At 40.5% G+C, this 15,494-nt stretch overlaps 1 protein-coding gene and 2 non-coding genes across 4 annotated transcripts; all 3 read right to left on the reverse strand.

Annotated features, from left to right (window-relative positions):
• Positions 1-5,683: 5,683 nt before the first annotated feature.
• Positions 5,684-5,756, reverse strand: trnaa-agc (transfer RNA alanine (anticodon AGC)). Its single transcript has one exon. It is a non-coding gene; the product is annotated as a tRNA-Ala (tRNA).
• A 1,043-nt stretch (positions 5,757-6,799) lies between these two features.
• Positions 6,800-6,872, reverse strand: trnaa-agc (transfer RNA alanine (anticodon AGC)). The gene has a single exon. It is a non-coding gene; the product is annotated as a tRNA-Ala (tRNA).
• Positions 6,873-8,708: 1,836 nt separating this feature from the next.
• Positions 8,709-15,452, reverse strand: LOC146364096 (dnaJ homolog subfamily C member 16-like). 2 transcript variants are annotated; one of them, XM_084917246.1, is made up of 15 exons: positions 15,224-15,450; positions 14,697-14,878; positions 14,549-14,615; positions 13,690-14,014; positions 13,395-13,579; positions 13,174-13,278; positions 12,936-13,094; positions 12,503-12,633; positions 12,215-12,398; positions 11,914-12,093; positions 11,302-11,378; positions 11,054-11,134; positions 10,810-10,899; positions 10,551-10,721; positions 8,709-10,450 (listed from the first exon to the last, which is right to left on the reverse strand). In XM_084917246.1, the coding sequence occupies exons 2-15, from the start codon at positions 14,867-14,869 to the stop codon at positions 10,009-10,011; spliced, it is 2,370 nt and encodes a 789-aa protein (XP_084773372.1). In that variant the 5' UTR covers positions 14,870-14,878; positions 15,224-15,450; the 3' UTR covers positions 8,709-10,008. The 2 variants fall into 2 exon arrangements, with proteins under 2 accessions (XP_084773372.1, XP_084773371.1); XM_084917245.1 differs by having other exon boundaries at positions 14,697-15,452.
• Positions 15,453-15,494: the final 42 nt, after the last annotated feature.

Raw genomic sequence — 15,494 nt, forward strand, 5'->3', positions numbered from 1 at the left:
ATCAGAATCAGAATCAGGTTTATTGGCCAAGTATATGTGCAGACACATACAAGGAATTTGGTTCCAGTAGATGGAGGATCTCAAGCACAGCAATGTAAATCACACACACACATAAACACACACACACACACACACACACACACACACACACGTGTCTATATATACATTACACATGCATACACATACATACACAAAGCTGTGTAAACCAACTATAAATAACCAATCTAAACTTATATACATAGAATACAGAAATGAAGTGGAATGAATACTACAGAATGTACATAAGGTGCAGTTGCAGTCTGGCAGTGGGAGCAGTGTGACAGGCCAACTGTTTAGAAGGGAGATGGCGAGGGGAAAGAAACTGTTCCTATGTCAGGTGGTCCTGGTCTGCAGGCTTCTGTACCGTCTGCCAGAGGGCAGCAGATCAAAAAGTCTGTGTCCAGGGTGTGAGGGGTCTGTGATGATTTCCCCTGCCCGTTTCCTGGTTCTTGAGAGGTATAGATCCTGGATGGAGGGCAGGAGGGCGCCGATGACCCTTTCTGCTGCCCGTACAGTCCGCTGCAGTCTGCTGCTGTCCTGTTTAGTGGCTGCTCCATACCAGACTGTGATGGAGGAGCACAGGACAGACTCAATGACCGCAGTGTAGAACTGGATCAGCAGCTCCTGTGGAAGACTGTACTTCTCCAGTTGCTTAGGAAGTACATCCTCTGCTGGGTCTTTTTGAGGATGGAGTTGATGTTGGTCTCCCACTTCAGGTCCTGGGAGATGGTGGTACCCAGGAACTTGAAGATGTTCACAGTCGACACAGGGCTGTCTGATATGGTGAGGACGGGCAGAGTTGAGGGATGTCTCCTGAAGTCCACTGTCATCTCTACAGTTTTAAGAGTGTTCAGCTCCAGATTGTGCTGACTGCACCAGAGTACCAGCCGCTCAACTTCCTGCCGGTATGCAGACTCATCACCATCCTGAATGAGGCCAATGACGGTGGTGTCATCTGCAAACTTTAGGAGTTTAACAGCCGAGTTGTTGGAGGTGCAGTCATTAGTGTAGAGGGAGAACAGTAGTGGTGAGAGGACACATCCTTGAGGGGCACCAATACTGAGGGACCAAGTTTCAGAGGTGATCTCCCCCAGCCTCACTTGTTGCTTTCTATCTGTCAGGAAGCTGGTGATCCACTGACAGGTAGCTGGTGACACGCTGAGCTGGGAGAGTTTGGAGGAGAGAAGTTCAGGCACGATGGTGTTAAAAGCCAAACTAAAGTCCATAAACAGGACCCTGGCATAAGTTCCCGGGCGGTTGAGGTGTTGCAGGATGTAATGCAGCCCCATGTTCACTGCATCATTCACCGACCTGTTTGCCCGGTAGGCAAACTGCGGAGGGTCCAGCTGGTGGCCTGTAATGTCCTTCAGATGGGCTAACACCAGTCGTTCGAAGGATTTCATGACCACAGACATCAAGGCGACAGGTCTGTAGTCATTCAGTCCTGTGATGGTGGGTTTCTTGGGAATAGGGATGATGGTGGAGCGTTTGAAGCAGGAGGGAACTTCACATAGCTCTGGTCCTCTGGGATTCATAGCCTTTGATTATGGACAGTCCATCTGGGGCCTCCCCACTTCTCCTTCTGGGATGGACGTACTGATGTGTGGCCTCAGGTCTTTGGTACTCTTGGGGACTGCCTAATCTTCCTGATCAGAGTTAAGATAACACAGTTTATACAAGTTTCATTTACCATAACATAATGATAGAGGACTATAACAGTGGAATGTTTTTGTTTCGCAAATAATAAAGCGTGTGGAGAATGCGGGCATCGATCCTGCTGACGAGCACTCTACCACTTGAGCTAATCCCTCTTCCTAACATTTGTACAGGTTATGTTCAAGTGTATGTATGCACATAAGTAAAACCATTACTTCAATCACAGGGGATGTTTCTACCATTTGAGCTACCCCCCCCCTTTTGTCATGACACAGGTAACGTTCAAGTGTATGTATGCACATAAGTTAAAAACAATAAAAACAGGACCATGTGATGACGTTACAAGACGATGATGACCTGAACACAAACTGATTTATTTCAGTAATCTACTTGTGCACCTAAATAAATACATTACTTGAATAAATCACAGCGGATCTGATTGTCACAAATGCATATTGCAGTGTGAGATGTTTAGTCATTTGTGACGAGGCATATTTAGATTCCAACCAAACTAAAACACAATGAGATATTTGTTGTTGTTTTTTCTATTTACTAATAACTCACATATTTTGTAGCAAAGTGGGGAGTGCTGGCACAGCTGTTACAGAGGACCTCAAAGATACTACTGAATAACTTTTAAATGTCGCTCGGTATGATTACAAATTTATATAATTATTTAACCAGACCACCATGCTGCACCATTATACCATTCACTTCCAACAGAGTGGGCATACATGCTTACACTTCAATATAATGTGCATTTACAACAAGTTCATCAGATCATTGAATTTCCTGACATAGCCACTCCTAAAAAAATTGGCAGCTGTCTTGAACGTTTTCTGATGGATTGTTTGTAAATGAACTTATGACACTCCCTAGACTGATGGGCGGCAACAGTTTCTTTTCTTTATTGCTGGCTGTTGCTGTTGTCTCTCCTTCGCAATTTGTTAACACACACCTGAATGCTGCAGACTAGCAAAGTACCAAAACTTCTGTGTTTGCAAAGGTGCTCACACTTGCTGGTGATCAGGTAGTCGAGTATATTTTATTAACAGCACGTTGCTCCTACTTATCCTCTTAATTCCTACGGTAGCATTGAGAGTGAACTTAATTTTCCATTCAGTGCTTCTGCATTTTGTTAAATAAATAATGGCACAGGGTACTATGTCATGTGATTTTGTTCATCTGAGGTCATATTTACCTGATTTTAAGACCTGCTGAAGACCAGATAGCATACTAGTAATTGTTTTATGTCCTGATATGTAAAACCATAGGATTGAAACAGGGTGCATCTTCTTTTTCACATGACTACATTTACAGTAAAAGAGCTACCTGTATTCCAAGCAGTGACTGTAGAAAACATTTTTTATACAATCAGTGATTTCATTCAGTTAGCAAATTGTGCAGTCAAAGCCTAAATGTCAAGCCAACAAATCTAGCAGTACAATCAGTCGGTGCTGGTATCTCTGAGTGTCGAGAATAAGAATAAATTCATCCTTCAAAGCGTAGCTCATAACTTGATTTTTACCATTCATGTAACACGTTTGGTTTAGGGATGAGCTTTCACTTTCTGGTCCTATTGATGCCATGTAACTGAAAACACATTAACACACACACAAACAGGAACAGATGCACAAACACAGGATACAGTCAACGAGTCTCCACTAATTAAAACTGAACATAGGCTCGTCACTTGCCCAAATGTACACACACACACACACACACACACACGCCTACTCTATGAGGAAGGGAGTGACTTCCCTTTGAGTCATTATTACTTTAAATAAAAATCTAAAAACATGACCTCATAAGAAATCCAGCTCAAGTGATCACCAACTTCTGCATTAAAGAAAAGATAAGATAAAAAAGCGTACTAATAAGAGCAACGAGACACACAGTGTGATTCCACTTCCGCTTACTTTTTTTTGTACCAGATAATCAAACCAACATACAGGGCCAGAGAGCACAAGTAAGCAAGAGAGAGGAAGATCACAAGAGACATGCATGATCAGATGATAAACCTCGTCCTTAGTTACTGTTGCTATGCCTGCCAAGACTGTATTGTAGCACACAAACAGCACAGTGTTATGCACCTGTCTGGTTCAAAAAACACCAATGGATAAAAAAAAAAGACAAGAGACCATGTAGCACATGAAACTTCTTTATATTAGATAAATATAAGATAACATAACCATAAGCAAACTGCAATTAATAAAACTCTATCAAGACAAAAACAAAAACAAAGCAATAAATACATAGTATGGGCTTTTCCTTCCTGTACCAGTAAAATATTCTGCCCCCCCCCCCCCCCACACACACACTTTGCAATTAATTTTTTTTAAAATATAATCTTCACATCATTTACGTTTAATTTTATGTATCTTAGAGAATAGTTCTTCCAGTCTCTTGGTAACTGCGTACTGACAGGAAGTTGATTTGACTCGGTGTGTGGTGCCATCTTGTGACGGAAAATATGGCAGGCCGTCTGTGGATTTGTGCTAATTATATTCATGTATGAAATGAGAGAAAATTATACAAAGAATTAAATCACTGACTGTAAAAACAAAATAAACTGACAGAAGGAATTTCCACAAAACATGTACGACTGAATACAACCAAATGTTGCAAAGCCAAACATGAACACAACACCAGACAGATGTGAGTGAGATGAAACAGCATTCATTTTTATGTTATTTGGACTTACCTTGCACTAGCACAGAAAAAATAAATAAATAAATAAAAAATTTAATTTATATGCTGGAATATGCAGAAAATAGGTTTAAATGTTAAACAAATTTCTTCCAGTCAGAGAATGTTGCATATAATTTACTTTTGGGGGAAGTAATCAGTAATTAGTTACTGATTACTTTTTTCAAGTAACTTGACCAACACTGTTCATAACAGAGGAGAAATCTGCTCTACAAACATTTCTCAACATTTTTCAGAAGCTTTCACAACTCCTGCCTCGTTTTACACAACACCACTTATCATTCATTAGTCTCTCTGTTATTACAAAACACAGCCAGATAGTCCAAAACACATTGCATGACATATTTGAAAACCTGGAATATTTTTCAGTCTAATGAAATACATTTGTAATTAGGTTTCCTGGATTGATTAGCTAATAAAAATTATTTTGTGTGTCAGTTTCCAGACTATTGTCAGGACAGCTCTGTGTCATAAACAATATTTTTAATAACTTTGAAGACAATATAAAATAGATCTTATCCCTTGTGTATAAACTTTGTTTTTAACTTTGCAACCACATTTGTAATTTCCTTGTTTAAGCAATTTATCACGTTAGACAACTTTTATTAGTAAGGGATCGCGTGATATGTGAGCTGAATATGTGCGCAGCTGATTAAGGAGCGAGTGTCTGCGTGTGTGGCATTCTTCTAAACTTCTAAAAAAAAAACAACAACAAACCTAAAAACTAAATTACCGGCATTTAACCACTGAAACGGTTTCCTTCTAAAGTCCTTTTTTACACAAACGACATTTTCCTATTCATAATATGGCCCTGGTGATTTCTTTGTTCTTCTTCTTTTTTTGGTCCTTTTATTATTTCTGTAAAACATAAACAAAACATGTCTGTCTTCAGTGGTAAATAGTAAACTGCTAATGGTAATGATAAACTATCATGCACTCATGTAATTGTAAAAAAGAAACGTGTTTTCATTTTTTCCAAGTACTGCCTTTCATTTGTAAGACTTTATCTCTCAGCTGTCTGATAAGTCAGTCATTTTAACTGCCGTTATTTTAGCATGATAGCATCAAAACTGTTAACATGACAGGGGCCCTTCTCCTTCTGGGATGTACGCGCAGATGTGTGGCCTGAGGTCTTCGGTCTTCTTAGGGACTGGGTGACCTACCTGGTCAAAGTTAAGATACCGCCGTTTATACAAGTTTTAATTACCATAGCATAATGATAGCGGAGTAAGAGGACAGTGTCAGCGGAAAATCTTTTATTTGTAAAGAATAAGGCGTATGGAGGATGCGGGCATCGATCCCGCTACCTCTCGCATGCTAAGCGAGCGCTCTACCATTTGAGCTAATCCCCCCTACTTGACACTGCCGGTTGTGACGCTACAAGCCGATGATGAACTGAACACTACAAAACCCCGATACATTTTAATTCCATTGTACGTATGCATATTATAAATAAAGCACAGCGGATCTGTCTGTAAAATGCGCATTTGAAACTGTTCAAACAGTTCTGCCAAAAAGGCAGAACTGGCATTTTTGCTCTAAACATGCACATTAACTTAACAAGCGTTCCACTTCTAATCAGTAGTTCCTGTGCTTGTATCATGTTCTTCATTCTGACTGACATTGTCATGACACAGCGTCATCGATTCACTGTTCGAAAGAAATGTGCACACAGTGTCCCTGATGTACCCTACTGCAGTGTGTGATGTTATTTAAAGGTTTAACACTGATGGTTAAGAGGCTCATTTAGACAACAAAGCAAACGAAAACACAATTAGATGTTAAGTTTTTCCCATTTACTAATGACTCACATATTTTGTAGCATAAAGAGTTCTTATGGCACACTGTGAAATATGCGAAGTGGTAATTATACGGACTCGGGGAGTGCTGGCACAGCTGTTAGAGAGGACCTGAAAGCTATTGCTGAATAACTTTCAAATGTTGCTCGCTATGATTACAAAAGTGTATAATTAAAAGTTTAAAAGTGCATTAAACTGGTTAGGCATTCTGAATGCTTCAACCGCACCATGCAACAGAAATGCACTGTTTTTATAACTTACTGAGGATATTATTTAAGGATTCGAGGATTCAGGGATTATTGATTACTACTTGATGTAGTGCCCAGGGGAAAAAAGATGGGAAATGTGACTTTCCATGACCACACAAAAGCTGTAAGTATAACTAGCTTTACTCGAATATTTTTGAAACGTTAAAATTGCTTTAAAACGGGTTGTCGGGTCACCCTTCATGTAAGATCCACCTCCAGTTCAAAGTCTTGCAAGACCTTTGGTCAGAAGTGATCATTTGATGGAGCTGGGACGGCACAGTTTATCAAATTTTAATCTGGATAAACTCAATTAAATAGCCACAATTTTGACTATAGTCAAAAATATTTTGGAGGATGCGGGCATCGATCCCGCTACCTCTCGCATGCTAAGCGAGCGCTCTACCATTTGAGCTAATCCCCCTGGTGCTCACGATAACGCAGCTCAGGGGAAACAAGGTTAAATGTCAGATAAGCTTTTAGAAAGTTAAAATAATGTATCTGGAAGTGTGTATTTTTGTATGAAACTGCATTAAAGCATGTTTGAGAACTCTCCCATATCCTGGAAGGAAAGGATAGAAGTCTTAAGCCTGTATTCATTCTAATGGCAAGCAGAGTGAGACTTGCTAAGGTGCAAAAAGAAGGTATGTTACATAGAATTCATATCTACTAACTTTATTTCCTGGCATGCTCCCTGTTGAAATGAAGTGGATATATGGATATATGAATATGGATATATGATATCCATATTCAGAACCACACCTGCTGACATGAAAAAACATCTGCTGGAAAGGGATTGGATGACCTCCACAGATGACCTCCACAGATCTGACAGATGGTTATTTTCATATTCCAATACTACCTTGCCACATGAGATACCGCTGGCTCCTCCCTCTTGGCTGACTACTAGAGTGAGGAGTGTGTTTCTCTGTTTCTATGCATAGATTTACCTGAATGTAACAGGAGTGCTATGAGAGAGAGCAGAAACACTTCAACATGCCACGATCCACTGTGAAACAGTGCATACGCTGTTAATATTTTCCAGTTTCTTACACATATGCCTGTTGCTGTGTGCATGCATGTTTGTTGCTTATCTCAACCACTGTTCATTTGATAAATTTATAACATACTAAAGGGCTCCATTACTATGGTTGCCAGGCTGTGAATGACTACACACACAAACACAGACATGCAGGAATTTCATCATTAGATTACCAACACCAGCTACATGGTGGTCCAGCTGTATTCTGCTCTGTTTATTCAAATGTCATTTAGGTTAAATACAGCAGGCAGGTTGGGAATCGCACCATGCAGTCTGGGCCTTGCGAACTGCTGTGAGGGTTAGCAAAGGGGATACACTTCACTGGCAGGCTGTGTTGAAGCGGGACTTGCAGCGGGAGTTGCAGTTGGAACTTTAGGTGATGTGCATGCTGTAGTTCATGGGCAATTTGACCACTACAACACGCTGCAGCTTTGGTAGGGTGCAGTTTGAGAGGTGTAGAAATGGGAAAGGCTGTGTTATGTGGGAAATCTGGTTGTTAATACAGTAGCCCACATTAAGCCCAAGCTCCCTGTTGAAATTAAACAATAATTTATAACCAAGTGATGCAACATGGAAACTATTATTATATTAATATTAGATTTACCTGATTTAAAAGCATTATGAAATTTTCCAGTTCAAACATGCACTTGAAAGTATGCCTTCAAAACCTTCTGCCAAACACACCCTCTAAGGTGTGTTTAAAATTGTAGAAAACCTGTTTTTTAACAAGACCATTATCTTTCATTTAGCCTAACCAAGCCTAAACACAATCAATGAATACAAAACAGAAGAGAGCCTTTCTTCAGAATTTTATCTACTTTTCCCTCACAGCAACAAGGTCCAGGTTCAAATCCACCAAGCACCCAGGGCCTTTCTGTGTGCAGCTTGCACACAGATACTTCAGCTTCCTGCCATAGTCCAAAGACATTCAGTTAGTGGGGTCAGGTTACTCTGTGATTATAAATTGCCCGTAAGTATGAATGTCAGACCTGTCCAGGGTGTACAACACTTCCCGCCTGTGATAGGCTAGAAACAAATTTCACCAGTTTATGCGCACTATTAGCAAACAACTTGGGTTTTTTTGGTAGCTATTTAAATAATTCATAAATTTCATTGATTCTTACATTTGATAAGCTAATCTATCTACTTCCCCCCAGCTACAGCAGAAGAAGCCCCTGGGGCAACAGTACTCCCAAATCATTAAACTGGAATATAAGCTAATCTCTCAACACATTACAATGAGTTTTAATCCATAAACATAATGCATTTAATTACTACTAACAAGAGGATAAATACAGTATTAAAGACCACCTGAAACATCTTATGACAGCTGACACTTTTTTACTTAATCAAAAACAAACAAGTAACTGTAGTCTCAGTAGTGTAAAACATTCACTGTATCTTTCAAACAAAGTCATTTTTAAAATACATGTCGTATAGATAACATGGTTATGTGCAATATTCACATCACTATGTACCAACAAAAGTATTGTAACAGTATTTTTTTTTTTTTACATTGAATGTGAACAAAACAAAATGTATAAACTAGGCAACCATAACCTAAGTTCCACTTTCAGTTGGGTATGTAATTTAAGATGGCATGTTAGTCAGCCTCAGCCAGTTGGAAAACATTCAGAAGATGAAACGGAGAGCCTGTTTATTATGTTTGCTACATAAAGCTACTGGCTAAGATTTCTAAGTAGGCCAAGGTTGTTGAATAAATCTTGTGTGTATCAACAACCCCATAACAAAAAAGCGACAAGGAAAAAAAAGGAGCATGCCTCGAGGTCCAGGGTAAAAGGCATTGTCATGACATGTATATTGCACAGGAATAGTCAGCACAATGGAGATAATGTATAAACTTACGAGTGAGATGCATACAAATGCAAAGATGTTTAATGTTGGGTTGACGCATCTCTTTTCACAGTATTCATCAGTGAAAGTTTCAAATTCCTTCCCCCGTTTGTCTAACTTTGCAGAAGTGAAATGTGACGCTGCAGTTGGGCAACTGACATTGAGCTTCTCTCTACAGCTTTCCTAATTTAATCTGTTACACTACTATTTGTGCCACATTTTAAGTGTATAACTGAGCCCAAGCCTGTAGAAGTCCTGGAGCGTCTTGCGAACTAGCTCTGACAGACTATAACCTGACTCTAAGGCTTCTATCGGCCTCTTTCATAGTGTGAGTAAATATGATTTATGGCCATGAAATCCAGATTGGAGACGTTACCACAGTGATTTTGTTTCCTCTTCACAAGGCTGAAGCAGCATTTGCCTGAATAAAAATATGACTAACAGCAGTTTAAAAAAAAAAATACAGCATGCAACGAGTACTAGAGGTACGCTAAAAGGCCTCCTCCACAGTAGTTAGACTAAAGCCAAGTTTATAATTTTGGCCCAACTTAGGAAAAATCTGTACTTAATATATATCTCAAGTGCAAAAAGAAAAAAAAAATCAGTAATGAATGAAACCATTTCAGTGTTACAGTAGATAAATACTAAGTCTTTCACCTGCCATCTATTTATTGGGGGTGATTTTGTCAAGTCCTGGCCAGGCTGGGATGTAGTAACGAGGCAAAGTGCCTTCCATCAGCCTTTCCATCCACAACCCGAGGCGGTCCAGTTTGTGGTGGATCTGCAGGGTGGATATGCTGCGAGCTCGGTTGGATTTACGTGGTGGGTGGTCATCGCGGGACCTGGACCTCCCCCCAGAGGCGGCTCCTTCATCCTCGGACGACTTGCTGTCGAGGTCTTCCCCGGTGTAGACGGGCTTAAACAGACACAGGTACTTTTTATGACCGTTAAGTGCCAGCACGTAGCCGGTGTAGTCCATCTTGCGGTTTGCCCCTTCGTCGTCATCGGCATCAATCTGCATTGCATCTTGGGTGTACTCCAGCAGTGTGTTCATCCACGCGCTGTGCTTGTCAAGATTCAGGAAGGAGAAATGTAGTGTCAGGCTCCTAGGAGAGTGCAAACAAGATTTAGAAATATGATAAACACACAAAAGAAACTCACACATACACTGGATTTAAGTTACTCCACAGTGAATGTTTGTTTTACCCAGTGAAAGAATAGACCTCCTTGGCAAACTTGCTAAGGAGGATGTTCTTGGAGACATCAGTGAGCACTAGCACTATGTTCATGTGTCCTGGCCTCAGCTTCACCAGGTTGCTCATGTAGGTGATATCTGTCAACTCAGTCACCTCCACAAAATTCTTCTTGGGAGGCCGACTAAAATCCACAGAAAAAACGCAGAGCTGAAAAACATTTTTCGTGCATTTCACTCCCACAAGCAACAGAAGTAAAATTATAGTCTTGCCTTGATGTACTACTGCTCCCCGATGACCCATTTTCTGCTTTTGTTCCATCTTTTGCCTTTGGTTTTGTCTGCTTATCATCACTCGAGTCACTGAAAAAACACGGAGAGAAATTCCAAAAGGCATGAACAGGAATAGCAGAGATGAACAGAATTGCTGCTTTACCCCCCCCCACCCCACCCTCCTGGTTTTCTTTGTACTGTTGAAATTACAGAAACAAAAAATGTGTGCATTAAATCAGCCAACCTGAAGGCCTGAATGACCACGGTCCCAAACAAGATGAACAAGGCAGAGAAGATGAGGGACAGAAGGGGCATCATCTCACGCCTGCAAGTCATCAATGAGACACAGTGTATTTAAATCGCGAATGTGTACTCCTCCGTATCAGAAAGAGAACGTACGGGGTGTACTGTTTGCAAATTAAAAACTGCCGTAGTAGCAGTTCAAAGCTTCAACAACTTCTGTTCATAAAAAATAAAGTTTGTTCTACTTACCAGTTGTTATGCAGAATATCATCAATGACTTCAGAGAGGTAATCATAAGATGCATAGATCCATCGGATTATAAACATCTACAGAACGAAAGCATTAACAGGGCTTGGTAGAACTGGTGGTTGGTAAACACAGGAATCTTTGCAGATTGCAGGGTTCAGACTTTAAATTGTAAATGAAAGATGAACGTAGTCAAGGTAATGTCATCCATTAAATTAGAAATCTCTTTGCTACCTTCTGAAAACCTAGGAAATTACACTCTCCTATCGTAGCCACGTGTGAAAATACATCCTGTTTCAACTTGTGTTTTTCACAGAATGTTATTTACAAGACAAACATCACGCTTTTTAAAAAATGCTTGAAACTGAAAATCGAGACCACAAACTCATGAGGGAAGTATTTACTGATGTCATAAATTAAGTTAGAAGTAATGTTGTTTTCTCAAAGGCTTCCATATAATAAGACTTCCAATCAGTCGCCCCCTGCTGGTCATTAAAAAGGCTGCAGTTTTCAGGCATTTCTGCACTGGTTTCACTTTTCAAGCATAAAGGCTACATCCAACTTTAGATACAATCTATGATTGACACCCATGATTTCCACTCAAAGAGAACATACAGAGGCAAACTCATTGTTAAGTTCAGGCAGCATGGCGTCATGGATGAGAATGGATGGGTCCTTCTGTAGTCGCTCCAGCTCCTCTTGAAGACACTGCTTGTCTTCCTCACTGCCGTTCCAGGCGGTAACTGGCTTGAAAAATGCTTTTCCTGCAGCATTACGTCGCTCAAGGATAACCACCTGAACACACACCCCAACACATCCAAAAGAAGATGGGGGATGGGAACCCAAGAAAAGAATTTATAAAAGGTATAGCTTACAACAGGACACTACACTCTCAATACAATATATGACACTCTACCTGTGGTTGCGACTGCACACTGTCCTTGTTTTGTGTGAGGATGTCACAAAGCGGTTGCTGTAGCCGTTGGTAGACATAAGCAAACCTCACAACTTCCCTGATATTGGTAGAAGCAAATGAGAGGAACGCCTGATTCCCAAAGGAAAAGATCTCTTCATCACCCGTGATCAGCAGGACACAATATCTGAAAGGAGGAGAGACGTTACTGTGAATGACAAAAATATGATTTCACAAAAAAAAAAGGTGAACTTGTTTAGAGTCATCAGGAGTAAACAGATGTTTTCCTACTTCCTGCGTCTATGAAACTGTTTGACAGGACAGAGCTCATCAAAGAGCTTCTGATTGACCAGCCGTGGTGCGAGGAGAAACTTGTTGTTTGACATGAACTCATCAATAATTTGCTTTTTCATTCCTTTTGCCTGTCAAGAAGAAAAAAAAACAAAGAGTGAAGAGAAGTTTTTTGCATGAAGTTCACAGAGGTTTAAGAAAATAAATAAAGGAATTACTTTATTTTAGAGATGAGCGGATTCATCCTAAATGTTAAAATTATCAATACCAATAGTGGCATTGGATGGATGCTAGCATAATATCCTCTAAATGCACTATATAGTGCACTGAATTGTGTTTTTTAGGTTAAAAGTACTGATATTGGTATTGGCTCCATAGCAAAAATCGCAGCATCACACAGCACTACTTTATTTCAAGTATTGTTTTAATTTACCTGTATAATGTCAGCCGGCTTGTCAATGTTCTCTTTGAAGACGAGCATGGTCGGAGCATAAGTGTTAATATTAAACTGTTTTTGCAGATTAGCAGACTCTGAAAGGCCCTGGTCCACATAGCCAAACTGCAAGTAGTCCTTATAAGCAAAAGCTGCCAACTGTGTAGATGCAAAGATAAGTGATTGGTATGTTGATGCACTTCAGTTACATGTAGCATAAAAATGAGCAAACACTTACTTTATATAGCAGAGGAACAGCAGGCACTTGGTCGAACAGAAGCACATGAGGCTTGTTGAGCTCGTGCCAGCTGTTCAAGAACTGCAGGTCATTTTTGTCAGTTACCTGTAGTTTAGAAAACAAATCCTTTTTAATAAATGTAGTCTAAAAATCCCTCACGATGCAATGTCGTTTTTTTGTTTGTTTGTTTTTTCATTTTTGCAAGACCTGCAGACATTTACCCGCTCCACAAGTCTCTGAGGAAGCAGATCTTCTACAAATTGCCTCAGGTGCTCCTTCGCAACAGCATAATGGAAAAATGTCACTTTGCCATTGATGACTCCGAGTATCGATGGAGTGCGGTGAGCACCGAGGTGATTGGCTAACCGTCTCTCATAGCCTACATCCACTACACCTACTCCAACACCTGCATAAACAGGATATCAAGAAAACACACATCATTACTCACTCTATACATTTACACATCAGGAAGGGGATGCATGATAATTCTGGATGATTTATAGTTTCACTCCAAACCTAGGCTCTCCATCTCTTGCACCACCTCCTTCCAGACGGGCTCAATATGGATGCAGCTGAAGCACCAGTCGGAGGTGATCTTTATCAGGTACGGTCTCTTGTAGCTGTCAGGCACAACGTCATTAACGTACTGGTTAAAGTGTAATGTGTACTTGCTGTCAGCAAAGTCTCTGTGATTCTTGCTATTAAAGGGAAAGTTGAAGAAGGACTCGTCGAAGTAAAAGCTATCGTGGCGATGGCCATAGTGAGTGTTGCCATATGGCTGAGTATCATCCATCTGCCCGTAACGGTCGTAATTGGCACGTTTTTCCTCATTGGACAGGATCTGGATTTGCGGTAGAACAAATATAAATATATTATTAGCTTTTACTGACTCACACCACCTAATTCAAGTTTTACTTCAATGCAGATGAGGACAAAAATATTAGCACTCTGGATGAGAATTTTTCCAAACATTTCAGTTTGTATTTTGGATGCTTACAATATTTTACTTCACACACAGAAAGAGTAAATTGGATGATACGCCTCAGTATTAACTTGATTTTACAAGCTTTGAGCATCACAAAGTTAAAGCACATCATTGCACAGCAGTGGTTTGTGCTATAACTCAATAAAAAGGTTAGTTCTTCAGAAGGTTAATAATGTTGACCCTGGTAATCTTTGTTTGTTTGTTTTATGAAGTCATACGAATCTTATGTGCATTAGGAAATAATTTATGTTTTCTTAAGAAAACTAGTATTTTTAGAAATGCCATGCTGATAATCTCTTGCTTGGGAAAATGTTGACAAAACCTGGGAATCATTTTGTCCTCATCTGTATATGCAACACACCATTAATATTATTTATAAAACCAACTAACCTCATAAGATTTAGTAATCTTTATAAACATGTCCTCAGCACCCGGATCTTTGTTTTTGTCAGGATGCCTAGAGAAGATCAGTTCTATTAGCTCAGAGCACAATGAGGTTTAAAACCTGAAGCCTGAAGTGTCGTGAGGAAATACTTACCATTCTTTAGCAAGACGCTTGTAGAACTTCTTGATCTCTGCCTGACTTGCCCTCTTCGTTACTCCCAATATTTTGTATGGGTCCATCTCGGGCTCAGCATAGACAAGTCCCGCCAGCAGCACATGGAGGACCACCACAATGGCCAGTGGCAGAGACAGTTTTGACCGTGCCATCACAGTTACCTTCAACACATCAGAGGAGCGATCGCCATTCATTTAAAGTGGGCAAAAAATGTTTAGGACCTATATTTTAGATGGCTTGCAAATCTGAGAAACCTTTCCCTCCATTAGCTTTCTGATGATGGGAAACGGTGAAGGCAGGCACGATATGCTAAAATCAGTATTACAGCATGCTCCCTACAGCACCCAAGCAAGCTAGGCGATATACGGCAGCTGAAAATCAAATATAATTATGGTGTCATGTTACAGGGCCGTGACAGTAACGTTGTTCCTCGAGGATAAACCCTTAGTGTTAGTGGCGTTGCTACAGCGGTTGTCTCAACGCGACATCTCCACGTTTCTAGTCACCTGAAGCAGATGCAGTCAGCCGGTACAACGCCACATAGTGGGGGAAGGTTTTGCCCCCTTATTTGCCCCGACTCAACGCTGAGTCGAAGCGACAGCGAAATGTTAAGGGTGTGTTCAGCAGCATCCCACAAATCCTCCAGGGCAAGCCGATAACCTGCTGCTGTGAAGCTGGAGCGAGAGTAAAAAAGGGGGTGGAGTCCGGTGTCGAAAGTCATTTCGGGAAATTGAGTGTTTTGTCGACAGGTTACGTTTCTTTTTTGTTGTGCGTTCG

Source organism: Perissodus microlepis, chromosome 20, assembly GCF_051167445.1.
Source record: "Perissodus microlepis isolate ML-2025 ecotype Zambia chromosome 20, ASM5116744v1, whole genome shotgun sequence".
In the NCBI taxonomy this organism is placed as follows: domain Eukaryota; kingdom Metazoa; phylum Chordata; class Actinopteri; order Cichliformes; family Cichlidae; genus Perissodus; species Perissodus microlepis.